Source organism: Pseudophryne corroboree, chromosome 4, assembly GCF_028390025.1.
Source record: "Pseudophryne corroboree isolate aPseCor3 chromosome 4, aPseCor3.hap2, whole genome shotgun sequence".
Lineage (NCBI taxonomy): Eukaryota > Metazoa > Chordata > Amphibia > Anura > Myobatrachidae > Pseudophryne > Pseudophryne corroboree.
The window spans coordinates 297,756,051-297,773,403 of NC_086447.1; the positions used below are offsets into that span (position 1 = coordinate 297,756,051).

General features: G+C 43.9%; 1 protein-coding gene across 1 annotated transcript in view; it reads right to left on the bottom strand.

Annotated features, from left to right (window-relative positions):
* Positions 1–17,353, bottom strand: part of SLC2A2 (solute carrier family 2 member 2) — a 138,309-nt gene that overhangs the window by 78,620 nt on the left and 42,336 nt on the right. Inside the window, exons 3-6 of the mRNA XM_063916230.1 lie at positions 13,254–13,447; positions 11,892–12,016; positions 9,735–9,850; positions 2,665–2,827 (exon numbers count right to left, since the gene is read on the bottom strand). Coding sequence (XP_063772300.1) covers positions 2,665–2,827; positions 9,735–9,850; positions 11,892–12,016; positions 13,254–13,447 — 598 coding nt within the window. The remainder of the gene's footprint in view (positions 1–2,664; positions 2,828–9,734; positions 9,851–11,891; positions 12,017–13,253; positions 13,448–17,353) is intronic.

Sequence of the window (17,353 nt, forward strand, 5' to 3'; positions counted from 1 at the left end):
CTTCTTTCCTGCTGTAGTTCAAATGGAAATGACTAATAAATAATCAGAAGAGATAGCTGCAATTTTTTTATAATATAGGTGGTCATTCTGACCCGATCGCACGCTGCAGTTTATCGTAGCGTAGCGGTCGGGTCAGATCTGCGCCGGCGCCGCAGTGCGCCGGCGCATGGCCGCCTGTCGCTACACTACGATCGCCTCTGCCTGATTGACAGACAGAGGCGGTCGATGGGTGGGAGGGGGGCGAAAGGGCGGCGTTTGGACGCCATTTCATGGGCGCGGTCCGACCAGCGCAGGTGTGGTCGTACCGTGTGGGGAGTGGCCTGCAGCAGCTGCGTGACATCACACGCAGCCACTGCGGGTCGGGGAGCGAAGAGTAACTCCCACCCAGCACGCTAAAGCTGCGCTGGCCGGGAGCTACTCTTGCAGTGCAAAGGCATGCGATGCCTTTGCACTTCTGTGGGGGGGGGCGACGCTAACATGCGGGGCGGACTAGCCCTGTGCTGGGCGTCACCCCACATGTCTGAGTTCATGATAGTAGCTGTGCTAAATTTAGCACAGCTACGATCAACTCGGAATGATCCCCCTAGTTCTGCTGCTAATGAGTGACGTTGTCAGTTTGCATTAGCCAATCAGAAACAGTTATATAATGCAGTTGCTGTGTCATCATCACTTATCTTTACACCAGACCAGCATTACCTGCAAAAGATCCTCCTATGAAGCAGCATATCAGGTAATGTGCAAAAAAGGTGTGTGTGTGTGTGTGTGTGTGTGTGTGTGTGTGTGTGTGTATAAAACACACAAACACACACACACACATATATATATATATATTTACACACACACACACACACATATATAATGTAATCATATTCATTTCTACATTACACTAACAGAAATTTTTATAAATATTTATAAATAAAAACCATTACATATGTCTAAAAACAGAAAGCACCTTGAAAACTACAGAGATGAATTTCTAGAGACAGAGAGAAGGGAAGGAGAGAGCAAATAGTAGACATCACTCTGGAACAGTTCCACTAAATACAATTGTTAATTGTCCTTCCTCAAGCTGTAACTATTGAAAATGGTGTGCACTACTACGCAGACTACATTTTACAGTTACTCCAGGGAGGCTTAAACGACTGTACTAAGGCCCTCATTCCGAGTTGTTCGCTGGCAAGCTGCTTTTAGCAGCTTTGCACACGCTAAGCCGCCGCCTACTGGGAGTGAATCTTAGCTTATCAAAATTGCGAACGAAAGATTCGCAATATTGCGAAAAGACTTCTCTGTGCAGTTTCTGAGTAGCTCGAGACTTACTCTGCCAGTGCGATCAGTTCAGTGCTTGTCGTTCCTGGTTTGACGTCACAAACACACCCAGCGTTCGCCCAGACACTCCTCCGTTTCTCCAGCCACTCCTGCGTTTTTCCCAGAAACGGTAGCGTTTTTTCACACACTCCCATAAAACGGCCTGTTTCCGCCCAGAAACACCCACTTCCTGTCAATCACATTACGATCACCAGAACGAAGAAAAAACCTCGTAATGCCGTGAGTAAAATACCTAACTGCATAGCAAATTTACTTGGCGCAGTCGCACTGCGGACATTGCGCATGCGCATTAGCGACTAATCGCTCCGTTGCGAGAAAAAAATACAGAGCGAACAACTCGGAATGACCCCCATAGATGGCCACCAACCTTAGTACTGCCCGTGCACGGCGCCATTTTGTCACAGTGGTACACAGTTGCGAACCACTTAGCTCGGGACCGAAAACAAACAACTTGGAAACTACACAAGCTGTTCAATCACCCGTTGCAGGGTTTTTTAAATCAGGATTGTTCAATCACCCTGTTGCAGGGTTTAAAATGCTGCATGCTGGGGACAGGAAAAACATTCCTGGCCATCCTGAGTAAAATTAGACTTACTCCCATTGCTGATGCTGCCACCAGTGGTTGCCATGGTGATCAAATGCTACTGTGATCTGAGGTGCTGGCAGGAGGCATCTTTTCCCTCATTTTTGCACAGCAGCTGCTGTACAACACCGTCCATATCTGAATCAGCCCCCACTGTGATAGTGGGGATGTACAGTATGAGTGCTGCGGATCCAGCACCCCATATCCTCACGCTACTGTACTGGGAGAAAGTAATCACACCAAAAATAACTAGAGATGAGCGGATTCGGTTTTACTCGGTTTTACTCGGTTCTCAAAACCGAATCTTATTGGCTATCCAAAACACGTGACATCCGTGAGCCAATAAGATTCGGTTTTGAGAACCGAGTAAAACCGAGTAAAACCGAATCCGCTCATCTCTAAAAATAACAGGAGATGAAAAAATTATAGGGAAGAGAAAGCAAGAATCAGAATTGTACTAAATAGTGAGCTCTGTGACTTACTAAATCTATAAATAATATACTATACTATAAAGTAGGTAATTAAAAAACATACGGTTACAGTCCCCTGAATATTGCACGAAAGAATAAATAATCTGTTGCAATATTAATTAGCTTTAAATAAAATCATAGATTTAGGTTCTGAAAATAAATTTACAGAACATGGGACAATAGACATTTTACCCAATTATACCCTATTTTACATGGCTTGTTACAGCAATAAAGTTTATGTAACATACATGACACACAATATGGCAAATTCTGGTTATTACTTACTTCTTTTAGTATCTTCTTCCCTTCCGAGTTTAATGTAGACATATCTGGGGCTTTCTGGGCAAAAGAACAGCATGATAGTCTGAATAACAGCGGGGACACCAGAAAGTCCCAGGAGGACAGGCCATAAACTCTCACTGCCCAGGATAAATTCTAGGCCAACAATCTACAAAAGCAAAATGGGACATTTTCCATCAGTACAGGATGACCATTATTAATGTTCAAATAGAATCCATCTACAATATGTGCAATACACATGGGGGGTCATTCTGACCCGATCGCACGCTGCAGTTTATCGCAGCGGTGCGATCGGGTCAGAACTGCGCATGCACCGGCATTGCAGAGCGCCGGCGCATGCCAGATGGCCGAAGGCCATCGGGCCGCTACGATCACCTCTGCCTGATTGACAGGCAGAGGCGGTCGCTGGACAGGAGGGGGGGGGGGGCGGAACGGCGGCGTTTGCCCGCCGTTTCGTGGGCGCGGTCCGGCCAACACAGGCGTGGCCGGACCAAATGAGGGGTGGGCTGCAGCAGCTGCGTGACCTCACACGCAGCCGCTGCGGGCCGGGGGGCGATGACTAGCTCCCGGCCAGCATGCTAAAGCTGCGCTGGTCAGGAGCTGCTCTTGAAGTGCAAAGGCATCGCCGCTGTGCGATGCCTTTGCACTTCTGTGTGTGTGTGTGGGGGGGGGGGGGGGTGGCACTGACATGCGGGGCGGGATAGCCCTGTGCTGGGCGTCCCCCCGCATGTCAGTGTGAATGATCGTAGCTGTGCTAAATTTAGTACAGCTACAATCATCTCGGAATGACCCCCTTGGTACAGTGTAGTGTAGGCAGACATGACACAATTAGTTAACATGGCTAATATGTCATTTTAAACACTCTTTCTAGAGTTAGCTTATATACATGTGCCTATTACATTGAGTATTGTTACGCCATAAGGTGCCTGATGCCCTGCGTGACTGCAATGGGTACGGTACCACAAATGCAATGAAAAAACTTCTCAGTGTACTAGAGACACTAGGCTGTGACTCCAATTGCACAGGAATTGGTATAACACACATATAAAGATGCAGATGAAAAACAGTAGAACTTGGTGTGAGGAGAAGCCGCTCGTATTGGAGCCCTTTATCCATAGAATCAGACTCAACCGCACACAGATGTATGTCGCATGCCCCAGTGCTCAGCGTATGCTAGCAATGTAGTTTTGTCCCTTTTAGCTGTTTTAATTATGCAAGTAAAATGCACATTTTGAGGGAAAAGGACACTTAGCGCGGCAGAGTCTCCCGGGGCCTGAAAGACAAGAGGGGCTATATTGCGCGACTTGTGCCACAGTGTAAATGGACTCATCTGTTACAGTTTCATACTGGAGTATGTGTGCCAAAGAGAAAATATTTTATACAGCACATATATTTTGACCTTAAATATATTCTGCAATATGGGGCCCACTTAAGTCTTGGACTCACCAAAGAATACTCTGGAAATGTTATTACTTTTCTTAAACATGTATACAGCATACAGAATAAGATACAGTACCAAGAATTGCACACAGAACAAGAGGTGGCATTGTGCACATGTTGAACTTTTGAAAAACAGAATTATTAACAAGAACAAAAAATGTATCAAGCTAATTAAATCATAAAAAACAAGACATTTGTGTATGATTAAAGTCAGGGGCGTAGCCAGAACTATGCGGGACCCATAGCAACAAGGGGCCCCTTCACTGTTATAGAGACACCTGCACAGCGGTTGATCATTTTATGCGCCATAGCCGTGCTCTGGTTTATTATATGAACTATAATTAATATTATGCCCATAGTAGTGCCTTAGTTTAGATTATACCACACAATGCCCCCAGTTCATATAGGGGTATATGCAATTAGCGGCGAATCGCGGCAATTTTTCGCCCGTTTTTTAATTCGACACAATTCGACCGTCGAATTCCGGCAAGTGGGTGCCGGAATTCAACATATTCAATAAAAAACGGATTCGACAGTCCCGCTGTCGATAAACGGCCGATTTGACGGATTTTGATCCGATTTTAAAAAAAACGGTAAAAAACCCGAAAAAAAATTGCGTGGGGTCCCCCCTCCAAAGCATAACCAGCCTCGGGCTCTTCGAGCAGGTCCTGGTTCTGGTGTAAAAAATACGGGGGACAAAAAGAGTAGGGGTCCCCCGTATTTTTTACACCAGCATCGGGCTCCACTAGCTGGACAGATAATGCCACAGCCGGGGGTCACTTTTATACAGCGCCCTGCGGCCGTGGCATTAAATATCCAACTAGTCACCCCTGGCCGGAGTACCCTGGGGGAGTGGGGACCCCTTCAATCAAGGGGTCCCCCCCCCAGCCACCCAAGGGCCAGGGGTGAAGCCCGAGGCTGTCCCCCCCATCCAAGGGCTGCGGATGGGGGGCTGATAGCCTTGAGAAAATTGAAAGAATATTGTTTTTTCCAGTAGTACTACAAGTCCCAGCAAGCCTCCCCCGCAAGCTGGTTCTTGGAGAACCACAAGTACCAGCATGCGGGAGAAAAACGGGCCCGCTGGTACCTGTAGTTCTACTGAAAAAAAATACCCAAATAAAAACAGGACACGCACACCGTGATAGTAAAACTTTATTTCACACATGTCGACACATACATACTTACCTATGTTCACACGCCGACCTCTGTCCACTTGTCCAAGTAGAATCCACGTGTACCTGTGAATAAAATTATACTCACCTGATCCAGTGTCCAGATTATAATCCTCGTACTTGGCAAAACAACAAAACGAACACCCGGACCAAACGGACTGAAAGGGGTCCCATGTTTACACATGGGACCCCTTTCCCCGAATGCAGACACCCACCCGTGACTGCTGTCACAGAAAGGTCTCAGCGAGCGCAACGTCCTGGCACTCTGCTGATTGGCTATGCGCGTCTGTGCTGTCAGACAGCGCATCGCAAAGTCTCTCTATTATATTCAATGGTGGGAACTTTGCGGTCAGCGGTGAGGTCACCCGCGGTTAGCGGCTGACCGCGGGTAACCCCACCGCTGACGGCAAAGTTCCCACCATTGAAACTAATGGAGGGAGCTGTGCGATGCGCTGTCTGCCAGCAGACGCGCATACAGCCAATCAGGTGAGTGCCACGAAGTAGCGCTTCCTGATTGGCTGAAGGGACCTTTCTGTGACAGCAGTCACGTGGGGTCCCGGCATTCGTGGAAAGGGGTCCCATGTGTAAACATGGGACCCCTTTCAGTCCGTTTGGTCCGGGTGTTCGTTTTTTTTTTTTTTGCCAAGTACGTGGATTATAATCTGGACACTGGATCAGGTGAGTATAATTTTATTCACAGGTACACGTGGATTCTACTTGGACAAGTGGACAGAGGTCGGCGTGTGAACATAGGTAAGTATGTATGTGTCGACATGTGTGAAATAAAGTTTTACTATCACGGTGTGCGTGTCCTGTTTTTATTTGGGTATTTTTTTTTCAGTAGAACTACAGGTACCAGCGGGCCCGTTTTTCTCCCGCATGCTGGTACTTGTGGTTCTCCAAGTACCAGCTTGCAGGGGAGGCTTGCTGGGACTTGTAGTACTACTGGAAAAAAACAATATTCTTTCCATTTTCTCAAGGCTATCAGCCCCCTATCCGCAGCCCTTGGATGGGGGGGACAGCCTCGGGCTTCACCCCTGGCCCTTGGGTGGCTGGGGGGGACCCCTTGATTGAAGGGGTCCCCACTCCCCCAGGGTACCCCGGCCAGGGGTGACTAGTTGGATATTTAATGCCACGGCCGCAGGGCGCTGTATAAAAGTGACCCCCGGCTGTGGCATTATCTGTCCAGCTAGTGGAGCCCGATGCTGGTGTAAAAAATACGGGGGACCCCTACTCTTTTTGTCCCCCGTATTTTTTGCACCAGCACCAGGCGCAGAGCCCGGTGCTGGTTTTAAAAATACGGGGGATCCCCTGTCATTCTTCCCCCCCCCCCCCCCCGGATTTTTAGAACCAGGACCGGCTCGAAGAGCCCGAGGCTGGTTATGCTTAGGAGGGGGGACCCCACGCAATTTTTTTCTGATTTTTACCATTCCATTTAAAAAATAAAATATATATATATTTTTAAAAATATATAAATAATACTTGTGCCTCCAAAATAGACAAACCAAGTACCTAATCCCTTCTAATATAAATAGATATGCTATTACCAATAAAAAAAAACACCCAAAAAAACATGTTTTTAAAAAAATTTATTAGATTCCGCCACCAAAGTGTGGCGGATTGAAAATGACGAATTTACTGTCTAAAAGCACTGTTGTCGAATTTCCAAACTTCAATTGAATATACTTTTGTCGAATTGCCGCATTTGTACCATTGTAGAAATGTCGAATTTGACAAATGTCGAATTTCAAAAAGTCGAATTTGGAAAGTCCGTTTTTTTGACGGAAAGTACTGAATTGCATTGTCGAATTATTTTTTTGGGCGAAAATGTCCCGTTTTTCGACATTTTCGGGAATTCGACCGCAATTGCATATACCCCATAATGTCACAATGTAATGCCTCCAGTGCACATGCCACACAGTTCCCCCAGTTTACTTTATAGCACACACTGATAGTGGCATTCCGGGAATAACCTGGTACAGTTGAGTCAGGCCCCAGAGTTGGACCACCTAAGCCTTTGGGAACCATAGCAATTGCACTCCCTGCACCCACTATAACTACACCGGTGGTTAAAGTATCCCTGCAATCTACCAAAGGCTTAATGCAGGAGACATCTGAGTTAACTGTAATGCAGGATACTGCAGTTCTCATTACCCGCAATAGGGAGAGAGTATGGAGCCAAATATATTTTGCATTTTTTGGGGGGGCTAGAGAACACACAAGGTTTGTAGTGAATATCTCTGCTACCGAAATTAACACAAGTTATGTTGAATATATAGAGGTATATTTACTAATGTTTTTGTATTCGATTTTAAGGTCAATTTAAATCAACTGAAATCGAATTAAATCAACATTCTTGTTCACTGTCCAAATCTTTAATTTAATAAACATTTGATTTTGAAATCAATTTTAAAATCGAATTCGATGTGTGTTGATTTTGACTAGTAGTTTCTTGTTCAGTTTTGGATGTGTAGTGTAAAAATCTAATATAAACTCACAGATAAAAGTAAAACAAACACTGTGTTTCTATTGGACAAAACATATCACATGCAGAAGCTGCTGTGGCTCCTCTAATTCTGGTTTGCGTACTTCTCCGATGGTGTGGCACCTGTGCTGGTATGTGTACTTCTCCGATGGTGGGGCACCTGTGCTGGTATGTGTACTTCTCCGATGGTGGGGCACCTGTGCTGGTATGTGTACTTCTCCGATGGTGGGGCACCTGTGCTGGTATGTGTACATCTCCGATGGTGGGGCACCTGTGCTGGTATGTGTACATCTCCAATGCTGTGGCATCTGCGCATGCACAGGACCCATTATGTGCACGTGCAGAATGGGTCCTGCGTCGTCGCACACAGTGTCCTCTAAGCCCCAGGCTGTCACTGTTTTGGGGGTGGGGAATCTAAAGACGCAGCAGTGATCGCACATTTTCCGAAATCGCACCATATTACATTTAGCCTCTGGTCTACTTCTACTTAAAATTTATGGAAAAAGGTGACCAAGTCACCTTCCAGTAGGAATTGTTGTTCAAGTAGCTTGTTAGCATATATTTTGCTAGAAGAAATCCATTCCCTAAACTATCTCAGTAAAGCTGCGTAATTAATTATAGGATTGAATTTGCGAGAAATTTATATCTCCATTTACTTTAGATTGCTGTAACAATGCTATTCGAGGTCGTTTACTTTTCCATATAAAGCGATGAAATACAGCATTACGTTTAATCACATCAGATTGCCTAAGGGGTCTATTCAATTATTGTCGGGAATTCCCGAATTGTCGGAAAAACGTCACTTTCAAATTTGAAAGTCCATTGTCTTTTTTCTGACAATTCGGGAATTCCAACTTTTCGGAAAACACGTGGATCAGCGGATTAGCCATAGATCCATGTATTTTCTCAGATTTGCGGGCGTTTCCAATAGGTTTTTGGCCCGTTTTAAAAAAAGTCGGATTGGCATTGTCGAAAATGGGCAAAAATCTGTCGAAAAAATGCCTGCAAATTGAATACTGCAGTGTCAGATCCTCTCCGTTGGAGAGGATCTGACAATAATTGAATAGAATCCTTAGTAGTAAAGGTAAGGATTGTAAGATATATAGGGGACAAGGGAAAGTGGACATTTTAATTAAACTCGCTCTATTAAGATAGGATAATAATAAATGGTTCAACCCATCTAGTTCAGCTGAGATGGCTGAAATAACCTCCCCAATATTTATTTTGTATCATTTAGAAGGACATTTTGGGAGTTTAATACCAATGTAAGTGATATATGATTTTGCCCAGGACGAGGGTATTTATATGAATCATATATGATATTGCCCACTCCATGCTGGCTTCTTTATCCCTTGTACTAAATACATGCCTATTGATTTGTCTATGTTTACCTCAAACCCCGACAGCGTCCCAAATTTCTTTAATAATTCTAGAATTCTAAATAGAGAAAATTGAGGATTGTAGATGTACAATAAGACATAATTTGCAAGTGCTGATAACATAACCTCCCTTTCGCTGATACTTTCCTTTCAAATAGGAAGGAATTTTGCAAAATTCTAAAGAGGGGTCTATGGACAGATTGAAAAGTAATGGGGAAAGTGGGCAGCCTTGCCTTGTTCCACGCTGCATTACCAAGGGTTCACCTCTCATCCCCGATTTTGTGTTTTATTTGTGTTCGATTTTCAAATTGAATGTTAGTAAATCAGGGGAACCTATTTTCATCTATGTAAAAGTACCAATGTTGTGCCGATATTCGATTTTGAATCGGATTTGGTTTTATATTCTATTTAACATTCGATTTAGCCTTTAGTAAATATCCACATTGCAAAATTTAATGCAAAATCACCAAAAACCCAAAATCGAACATTAGTAAATATACCCCACGTTGTCTTAGCTTTTTTTATCATATTAATATAAGTAGCAAATGCTTATTTATTACAGATATAATTAACTTGTACCTGACTTATTAAAATTCCAGTGACGATCGCAAGCTGGTTCATGGTTCCCAGAGCTCCTCGTAGTGCCGTGGGGGAAATCTCCCCGATATACATGGGAACTAATCCTGATGTTAATCCTAGCATAATGTAAACAAATACAGGGCATTCGTTATTGTTATAGATTATATAAGCAGTGAAATACAGTAGGTAAATTACAGCAACATTTATTGTTAATTACTTTTTTCATTTTAAAATATTGTGATAATTTATTAGATAACAAAATGACCCCATTCTGTTTGCTTCTTGTATGCCCAGTATATCCTTGTACTCATTGCAGAGGGGCAAATTCAATTGCCGGTGGTAAATTTAAAAAAACCCTGTGGCATGGTTTTTTTTCCTGCAGCCCCGGGGTTTTGTTATTCAATTGCAGGACTGAAAAGGGGACTGACAGGGAGAGTCTGTGGGTCACAGGGGCAAGTAGAGGGTAAAAGGGAGAGGCAGAGGGTAACAGGGAGAGGCAGAGGGTGATGGGGAGAGGCAGAGATTGACAGAGCCAGAGGGTGGCAGGGGACAGGATGTACTATAGCTGAAAATGCAGCTATGACACAGATAATGCAGTTTTCAGAGTTTTGGCCACATTCCCATATGTACCAAATTCTGGAATGCGATACATTCCAGAGCTTGGACCCAGTAGGCAACACCATCTGTTGATGGTGTTACCTAATAGAAGTCTATGGGCTTCTTTTCGCATTCTTCCTGAGAGCGATCCATTTGAATCCCTCCTAATGTCCTAATTGTTGTGTGAACCAGCAGAGCTTATTATAACCATAGATTCGGGTGCCGGCTGACTTCTGATGAAACAGCCCCTGGTTTGCGGCTGAGAAACGCGTTAAGTATTGAGGACGTCCATTCTGCTGACTGTTCCACGCTGAGAGCTGCATTCTGCTTTGCTGATATTACACTGATCCACCTTGAGAGCCGCAGACGGAGACTGATAGCCAAGCTCCGGTCAGATCAACGCTGGAAGCCTCCCCTGCCTTGCTGGCCGATCCGCACTGGGAGCAGCGGCCGGAGATGGACAGTTACAGTCCCGGTTAGATCTTATTCATCACACTTAGATTCACGGGTAGCCGGCACCCGAATCTATGGTTATAAGCTCCGCTGGTCCGCACAACAATAGAGACGGGGTAAGCACTGTGTTGTCATTGACTGCCTTTATGAGAGCGAAAGTGCTCTAATCATTACAAACAACATAAAAGAACTGTGCTTAATAACTAATGTTTAACCCCAGCCACGTCTCCTAAATTCCGGACCACATAATTAGGTGTGTTCTAACGGAGAAGTTGGCTACAAATCAGTGTTGAATTGAATAGAACACCATGAAAGATTGAATTTGAAACATCTTTAAATGTGGATCCTAAATTTGTTATAATAAATCAAAGATACTAATAAACTCATCCAAGGAATCAGTTCATGTGTGGAGTCTGCATGTTTTGGTAGTTCCTCTGATTACGAAAGAACTGCTGAGGATTCCACTGGAAATTAAATTCAATATTGCTACAGTATGCCTAATAGAGTTTCTTAGTGTGGTTACTAATAGGTTACTGTATAAAATCTAATGTAGCATTGTATCTATAATGTAGAGTCAGCAGAACGGTGTAGAGTTTTAGGAGAGTTGATTTTATAATTGTATGTGGTATTGTGAATAATATAAAATGGAATTTTATTAAACTGGATACTTCTCTTGGTGATAGCGCTTCCAATTGTTTTTTGTCTATATATTTTAGATTGTTTGAGGTTCAGCACCCCAAACTGTGAAGCTGCAGTCACTACTGAAGTTTTTTAGGTGTCTCACAGTCAGTATACTAGCGCCCACTTCCTATATCGTTTTAAAGCATGTATGCGTCTTTTTGCTCCCTTGCATGTGTTCATAATTGTGCAAATAAGCCCTTACTGTACTTCCCTACATGAAGACTCCCCCATTCCACCAATCCAGGTCCAGGCAGTTGTAGGTAGCAGAAACACACGTGTACATGGGCTCATATGCCACCTGTACATACTGTTCTGTGCATGCACAATGGGAATTCAAAGCAAGAAATACTATACATACAGGCTCTGTATCCACTTCATCCTTCACGTTGTACATGGAAACGTGTCATTTGTATATGGCACACTTACCACAATAAAGGCCAGTTACAAGTCGACCAGAAATAACTAGAGCATGAGCTTGACCCAGAGGAGCCAACCCCATGAGAAGTGCTCCAATGACAGCCAGAGTATTTACAGCCATCATTGCTTTGATCCTAAAATTCAGAACAATAGCAGAAATTAATATCAGTTTATCAGGATATTGTGTAACTATTAAACACCCATTGTTTCCAATGTCCCCATACCCACCCGACTTCATGCTTGTGGTCAAACAAAATCGCTATTTCCCTTTTACGAACATTTGCATATAGGAAGACTGAAGCTATTTAAATTAAACAAGTTCATTATCATCAATAATTAAATAATTAAACATATTCTTCTGTTTCTGTTTGACAATACTGTTTGACAAGGACGAAGACAAATCTGCATACAGACGCAAAGTGGAACGGCTAACGCAGTGGTGCAGCAGGAACAACCGTGACCTAAATCCCCTCAAAACAGTTGAGATGGTGGTGGACTTCAGAAGGAAACCCAATGACATGCAACCACTCCTTCAAATTCCTAGTGTCAAAAATTTCACAAGACCTCAAATGGGGACCCAACATAAACACTGTCGTAAAGAAGGCCCAGTAACGGTTGTTCTTTCTGAGGCAACTCAGGAAATTCAACATCCTGCAGAAGCTGCTGCTCATCTTCTACACAGCGATTGTAGACTCGATCCTTTGTTCCTCTCTCACAGTCTGGTATGGAGCTGCCAATGAGAGTGACAGATGGAGGCTGCAAAGGGTGGTGAGGACAGCTGAAAAGAATGTTGGGACTGACCTCCCTCCCGTCCAGGAATTATAGCAGTCAAGGGTCAGGAAGCAATCAGAGAAAATCGTGGCAGATATGCAGCTCCCAGGTCACAAACTGTTGGAACCACTTCTATCAGGCAGACGCTAAAGGTCCATAACCGCGAAGTTGACCAGATCCATTAAAAGCTTCTTCCCACTAGCTGTCTACCAGCTGAACAATATATAAAAAGTCTAACATGTAGAATATGTCGAGTCTTTCGTACAGTTGCAATGTGCAGTATGAACTCATATGTGTAATATGCTACGTTTTCCCCCCTTCTTATGCTATGTATTCCCCCTTCATGTTGCTGCATGGCGATGCATTGTACTGCAAAAAATTCCTAGTGTAAGTGAGTATACAGTACCTGGCCAATAAAGTTGATTCTTCTTCTTATTATTATTCTGATATGATACATTTCTTCCATAAATGTAGCAGTACTGACCAGAAGAGTGGGCACATGGGCAACAAAGACATAATATATATTGTACATAGCTTTTAGCAAATTTCTATTTATCCAATATTTTATAGCTACAAACTCATTAATATCACAGTATTTACCTTCCTAGTTTATCTGCAATCCAGCCAACAAAAAAGGAAGACACCAAACCCCCTATGGAGAAAACGGACACAGAGAGGGACCAGTACATGGTAACAACAGAGGGCATTTTGATTTCCTCTGTCATATTTCCACTCTTCACCGCAATTTCCTCCGGCTGTAAGCCCAGCACTTCCATATAGTGTTTCTCAATGACCTGTGTTGGCAAAGAAAATAAGCCTTTATTAGTCTACTTAGTTAAAAACGAAATAGAAATTCACTAGGGTCCTCATTCCGAGTTGATCGATTGCTAGCTACTTTTAGCAGCCACGCAAACGCATTGTCGCCGCCTACGGGAGAGTGTATTTTTGCTTTGCAAGTGTGCGATCGCATGTGTAGCCGAACGACACAAACACATTTTGTGCAAAATAAGACCAGCCCTGTAGTTATTTATCCTGTGCAATGATTCTAGCGACACAGGTCCCGGAATTGACGTCAGATACCCGCCCTGCAAATGCCAGGACACGCCTGCGTTTGCCCAACCACTCCCAGAAAACGGTCAGTTGACACCCATAAACGCCCTCTTCCTGTCAATCTCCTTGCGATCGGCTGTGCGAATCGATTCGTCGCTAGAAGCATTGCACAGCAACGATGCTCTTTATACCCATACGACACACGCGTGCGCATAGAGGTGCATATGCATGCGCAGTTTCAGCGTTTTTTTTCCTGATCGCTGCGCTGCGAAAATCGGCAACAAGCGATCAACTCGGAATGACCCCCAATGTACTATATAGAAAAAAAAAATCACAGTATATAAACCATATTATAAATTAGGCCATATTTGCCAAGTCTCCCTGAATGTCAGGGAGATCTCTGAAATGGCAGCAATCTCCATGACTCCCCTTATAATCCAGAAATCTCCCTGACAGCACTATACTCACATTATGTAGCTGTCATGTACTTGGGGGGGGGGAATCATATGTATCCATGTATATATTCTAATGGGGTCATCAGTGCTTTAGTTGTAAGGCAGGGATCCAGGCAGTCGACATACCGACGCCAGGATACTGACACTACTCAGAATGCTGACACCGGCATCCTGAATAGGGTCACAATGCCAGCGCCGGAATCCCGACCTCCAGGATACCGAACGATCGTGCCCTAGCAGCCAGGAGAGGTAAGCCGCGGAGGTTAGGTTTAGGCTGCAAGGGGAGGGTTAGGGTTAGGCTGCGGCCCAGGGGGTTAGGTTTAGGATGTGTAGGGGGGGGGGGGTTAGGTTAGGGTTAGGCACTTCCCCAATGGGTTAGGGTTAGGCTGCGGTGTGAGGGTGGGGTTAGGTTTAGGCTGCAAGAAGGGCGGGTTAGGTTCAGGCATCACTGGGGAGTGTTAGGGTTAGGCTGCGGGGGAGGGAGGGTTAGCTTTAGGCTAAAGATAGGGAGGGTTAGGGGGCCAATGGGGGAAGATTCAGACTATGTAACATGTAATTCTGGAAAGCAGCTCTGTCTGCGAGTCAGGTATTGAGAGAAAATCTACTCTATGAAAACCAACCAGAAAATTGCAGGCTCACAATATACTTTATGTAATTGTGCTTGTCACTGGGGAATGTATATGTATGTATGTATTCCTTCTGTACAGGCATCTGTACAAGCTCTTATAGTTTTTGTATTTTCAGGACCTAGCCTGGCATACAGTAATACAATGAGCTAACCCCAAGTATGTCATTCATACCAATTACCACTAGGCTATGACCAACGTTTTTGTATAGAATGACAGATGGAAATGGGACTCTGGGGAGAAAAAATTATCCTAAAAAGAGAAGATAAATGGTGACAATTGTACTAAATGATGAGTTGTGTGTGTAGACATAAGAAGCCCATATAAGCTGCAATATAACAGGATATATCAGACAATTGATGTAAAATTTCTGATGCCTAATAACAATCAGAATTCATTTGTGCATGTCCATGAGACACCCAGATTTCGGTGAGTTCCCCTGCTGTGTAGAGAGAGTAGCCCACCCTCACTGATCTCGCCATCACTTGCCCATTGAAGTGTGCAGGAATGGGTACTTGTTTTACAGTGAATTGGCCAGCGCCCCTGCATAATGCCACGAATGGTATCTTCCAGGGGGGAGCAATAAAATGTTGGTAAGTACTCATCAGATCAAATGGATTATTATTGGACATATTGGAAAATAACATTAAAAGATAATTGCTATTGGCCTGTATGTGTAGTTATCTTCCAATTGTACTAACAGGCTTCAGTGAAGCCAAGAACATCTCAGTCACTTGTACCATGCACCAATCAGCCAGCTATCATCCAGTTAGACACCTACATATCAGTGACAAGCAGTCAGGGTAGGCAGGAAAGACAGCGCCTTACCTGTCATATTCTAGTAAATCCCAGCGTTTTGACTATAAATATGAATACAATAATACAAATAACTTATAAATATCATCTTTGTATTATTCTAATCATTTTTATAGTCAAAAAGTCAAAACTCACCAAATTTGCAGGGCTGCACTGGAAATACAGAGACTGCCAGTGAGAGACCAGTGGTAAGGTAGCCATGAGCTCAGTCTACCCTCTGTGGTAGCCAGAAATTACCTGGTGCTGGGGGTATTGCCGCACTGTGGCCAGGCCAATAGAAGAAATTAGTTAAGTGATGGCTGTTTCTATGGACTTCTGCTGACCACTTCTGGTGGGAAGCAGTCAGTATCCCGGCTGTCGGGAACCCGGTAGCCAGAATCCCGACAACAGGGATTCTGAATGAGGAAACACTGCAGCGCTGCAGAGGTAAGCCACCGAGGGGAAAGGGGGGTTACATTTAGGGTGCATCTCGGTGGGCGGGGGGTTAGGGTTAGGCACAAAGGGGGGAGGTTAGGGTTAGGCTGCGGGTAGGGAGGGTTAGGGGGGGTGGGGAGATGGGAGAACCCCTGTTGGTATTTTTCAACTTCGGTATCCCAGTGTCAGTATTTCGAACAACGGGATACCATACGCCGGGAACTCATACTGATCCCCTACAGGGAACATCTACTGACCCTTTCAGAAAGCAGCCTCTGTATCCAGAACTTTGTTTGCTGTGCTGTGTACCTCTTTGGCACCTGCTAAGAGTATCTAAGCTGCAGAGGAATTGGCTGAGTGTTCTCTATGCTTGTTACTGTTTTTAAGATGTGAGTGCATTTTACAATTAAATAGTTATATTTTACCAAGAAAACTCTGCACTACTGGTCTGCTTTGTTTGACTCTCTTCCCCGATTCCATTATATGAGAGAGGGATTTAGGGAGAAACTCTGACAAGTACATGAGTGAAGAAGCAGGGGTGGATTTGAAGGCTATCATTTTGAACTAAGAAACACATACTTATGGCTGGGAGAGACATCATCTATCATTGAAAAAGGATTTCATTTTATCCAGCAGAGAGCCTGAGGGGGAATACATATAAGGCCTACACAAGTATACTGGGTTTTAAGAACCTTTTACTGTTCTCTGTCCGACCTTTTGTGGCCAGTCTTATTTTTTACCTACAACTTTCTGCAACAAATAGTTGTTTTTTTTAGATTATTTATTTTATTTATATATATATATATATATATATATATATATATTAGAACATCAATCCGGCACTCTTGAAAACTTGCATGTAATCGCGCCAGTGCCTTCACAGAAAATTTCAAATAATTCACATACCAGTGCGGCACTCAGCAATCATAAAATGGAAACAACTACCGATGTAGTAACAACGTTTCAGTGCTCTTTATTTAGCACTATCTTCAGGATACATAAAACAGTAACAAATACAATCTTACCTTTATAAACACTTACACCCATGTGAATAGGCCGTGGTCGGGCATCCCGCCGGAAGCCCCGACCCGCGTCCACTCTGAAATGACGTCACCCCCGAAGGGGCGATGCCGTGAACCATCACCATAACAACACCTAAACAAAAGGATGTATAGTAGCGGGTAATCAATATATCCAGTTAGAAAGACAACATGCATGACACTACCAAATTGCTGTTAATAATTATATCACATAAACAATAAAGCCAATGTTAATCATAAAATTAGAAACATGCAAGACTAAAGTTTTCATTGAGACCACGGGGACTCAAAACAGATAA